Raw genomic sequence first — 2,994 nt, forward strand, 5'->3', positions numbered from 1 at the left:
AAAAAAAAAAAAAAAAAAACTTCACAAGCCACCCCTCGTCCTCGCCCTCTGCTTTGAAATGCTGAACGAGGGGTGTGCCTTGAAGAAAATGAATACAAATCTGCGATTGATTTTCATAATGTTTCTGCGGTGTTTGAAAACCAATCGTTTGAACCTCTGAGTTCTTACCTAAGTCAACCACTCCTACGCGTCTAAGTGCTCCAAACTGATATATGACAATATCTACTTTGGATCACGTGCTCCTTGGAGCGACTAAGACGGATCGCGCGTCATCTCGCCTCCCCAAATTTTTCCCCCTCTGCACATCGGATCCAAAACATCTAGCCATAGGAGCAAGAAAAGGCGAAAGATGTTTAACTCAGTGAACCTAGGAAACTTCTGCTCTCAGTCGCGCAAAGAGCGGAGCGCTGACTTTGGAGACAGAGCAGGTTGCGCTTCCAATCTCTACCTCCCCAGCTGCACCTATTACGTCCCTGAATTTTCAACTGTGTCATCTTTCCTGCCACAGGCCCCCTCTCGCCAAATCTCGTACCCTTATTCCACTAACCTCTCGCAAGTGCAGCCAGTTCGAGAGGTCTCCTACGGGCTAGACCCCTCTAGTAAATGGCACCATAGAAGCAATTACGCGTCGTGTTATTCCGCAGAAGATCTGATGCACAGGGAATGTATCCCGCCTTCCACCATGACCGAAATGCTAATGAAAAACGAGAGCGTGTACAGCCACCACCACCCCAGCTCCAACCATCCTCCAGCTACGGGATTCTACTCCAGCATGAACAAAAACACTGTCCTGCCCCAAGGCTTTGACCGCTTCTTCGAAAATGCCTACTGCGGGTCGGAGAACCCGCCCGAGACCTGCCTGCAGAAGGGCGAGAGCAAGCTGGAGTCCGAGCCCCAGCCCAATGCACTGTCAACCCGAGGAGAGCCGGGCATGGACCCGGAAGATGAAGAGGAGAACACAAACCCAGGGTCTTCAGCCTCGTCCTCTTCTGTCAACAAGGAAGGCAGCAAAAACAGCAACTCGAGTAGGTAGAGCAGTAAATGGAAAGGTTAAGGCACTAGCCCGTATGTTTTGTCGGTCAAATTTTATGTGGAGTTTTATAAGCATTCAAAGGATTTTATTATAACCTACAAAGCTCTTTCTTCCAACGAGAAGAATTTTTACGATGGGAAAGCTCTTTGAAAAAATGGGGATGTTAGACGCAGACACAGTATCTTAGAGTCTGTGAAATTTTAAAAGCACACCATCGTGACAAATATTAACTTTGATCATGAACTTACGGGAGCATTTTAAAAGGATTTGAACCCCCGGCCTCTGAGGGTAAAAAGCAATTGGGCAGAACACTGTTTTTAGCTTCCTGGGCTTTCTTTCAGGCACTAAGATCCATGCAGGGTGGGTTTTTTTTAATTAAAAGTCTGTGCTGAGTCTTCCCCTCCCCTATATATATTTAGATAGAGATAGAGATAGAAATATATATTTTGCAAGGGGTGTGGAGGTAGATGGCAAAAGGGGGCAACGTTTTAATTCAGTCCGGGTCTTGCTTGTGTCTGTGTGCGTGTCTGTGTTTCTGTGTGCTTTGGGGTTGCACCGCTGCTTCTCGAGGTCTCAGGCTTGCTGTCTTTGGGGCAAAGCGGGGCATTTGAGCGCACGTCTTGCTTTCTTTTGTAAGAAATCGCTAAGTATTTGCCAAGCTGGAGCCCAGCAACTCTTAAACTTAGTGCTGCTTGAGACCTCTTGCATTTCTCCCCCCACTCCTTCCTCCTCGCTTCCATGATGAAAACAATACATCCCTTTTGCTGTTCAGATGCTCCCTTTTATTTTACTTTGATTCTCTCTCTCTCTCTTTTTTTTCTGGTGTGTGTGGCGAGTGGTATTGGAGATAATCAAAAACTTATGCGGACCTTCGTGTGTAGTTCATACAACCCCAGCATCGCTCCTGCTGCTTCTATACAGAGAACAGATTTGCAGGCTGTGAGCGTGTGTTTTTCAGCAGCTTCTGCTTCCCTGAAGCCTGTTGAGATATATTGTTGCCTACCATCCCAAAGGGTGTTTTGACCCGCTATATTTCTGGCCCCAAATCCTGGGCAGGGGGAAGTGTATTTGAGATCACACAAGGTCGTTCCTGCCACAGCTGAGTTCACCTCTGCATGCTACTAACAATAGGCAAAGCCTAAAGTGTGGCGAATATGTATGACCCAGTGCATTTCTCCCTATGTGTGTGCCCGCTGTCCGTGTGATCTGAGCCAGAGATGAGTCTGTGTGGTGGTGGTGGTGTTGTTTTTTTCTTCCTTTCTTTCCTTTTTTTTCCCGCTTAGTATTTACATTCCCTTTTGGTTCCTTTAAGGTGCTCCCCGTACAAGAAAGAAGAGGTGTCCTTACTCGAAATTCCAGATAAGAGAGCTAGAAAGAGAATTTTTCTTCAATGTCTATATAAACAAAGAAAAGAGGCTCCAGTTGTCTAGGATGCTAAATCTTACTGATCGACAGGTTAAAATTTGGTTTCAGAACAGAAGAATGAAAGAGAAAAAATTAAGCAGAGACCGGCTGCAGTATTTTTCTGGAAACCCCTTGTTGTGAACTTGTTTTTAACTCCCCTCTGCTGCTGAAGTGTATCTGTATTAAGGAGGACCATTGCAAGCATGGGTTGTCTTTTGAGTCGACAAGCAAAGTTTGAGCCTTTTCGTTACTTATATTTGTATGTCTGGGACAGTTTCAAGTAACAAAAGGAGATCAATATGCTTTCAGTTCCCTACAGCGGTCAAGGACTTGGAAACCATGAACATTTTTATTTAACGTTTTGTCCAGACGATTGGGATTCTGGTTTTCTTTTTTATTTTTAGCGTGATTCTTATTTCGCCACCTCTCTCCATGTGATCAAACCACAGTGCTGTGTTACTCTGATGATGCCTGAAAGATGCAGTTATGTCTTCTCTCAAGACCGGCCAGTCTCCCTATCTGATTTAGTTGCCTGCATTTTGGAGGGAGGGAGGTGG

General features: G+C 45.5%; 1 protein-coding gene across 1 annotated transcript; it reads left to right on the forward strand.

Moving 5' to 3' along the window:
• Positions 1–306: 306 nt before the first annotated feature.
• HOXC11 (homeobox C11) lies at positions 307–2,970 on the forward strand. The gene is made up of 2 exons (XM_019554602.1): positions 307–1,025; positions 2,346–2,970. The coding sequence occupies exons 1-2, from the start codon at positions 350–352 to the stop codon at positions 2,576–2,578; spliced, it is 909 nt and encodes a 302-aa protein (XP_019410147.1). The 5' UTR covers positions 307–349; the 3' UTR covers positions 2,579–2,970.
• The last annotated feature ends 24 nt before the right edge of the window (positions 2,971–2,994 follow it).

This window comes from Crocodylus porosus, unplaced genomic scaffold, assembly GCF_001723895.1.
Source record: "Crocodylus porosus isolate Cpor-Errol unplaced genomic scaffold, CroPor_comp1, whole genome shotgun sequence".
Lineage (NCBI taxonomy): Eukaryota > Metazoa > Chordata > Crocodylia > Crocodylidae > Crocodylus > Crocodylus porosus.

What these genes read in the sequence shown, in the direction of transcription:
- HOXC11 (XM_019554602.1), top strand. Translation starts at nt 350, where the DNA reads ATGTTTAACTCAGTGAACCTAGGAAACTTCTGCTCTCAGTCGCGCAAA. An exon ending in CAGCAAAAACAGCAACTCGA is followed by an intron (nt 1,026 to 2,345) that starts GTAGGTAGAGCA and finishes GGTTCCTTTAAG; the next exon opens with GTGCTCCCCGTACAAGAAAG.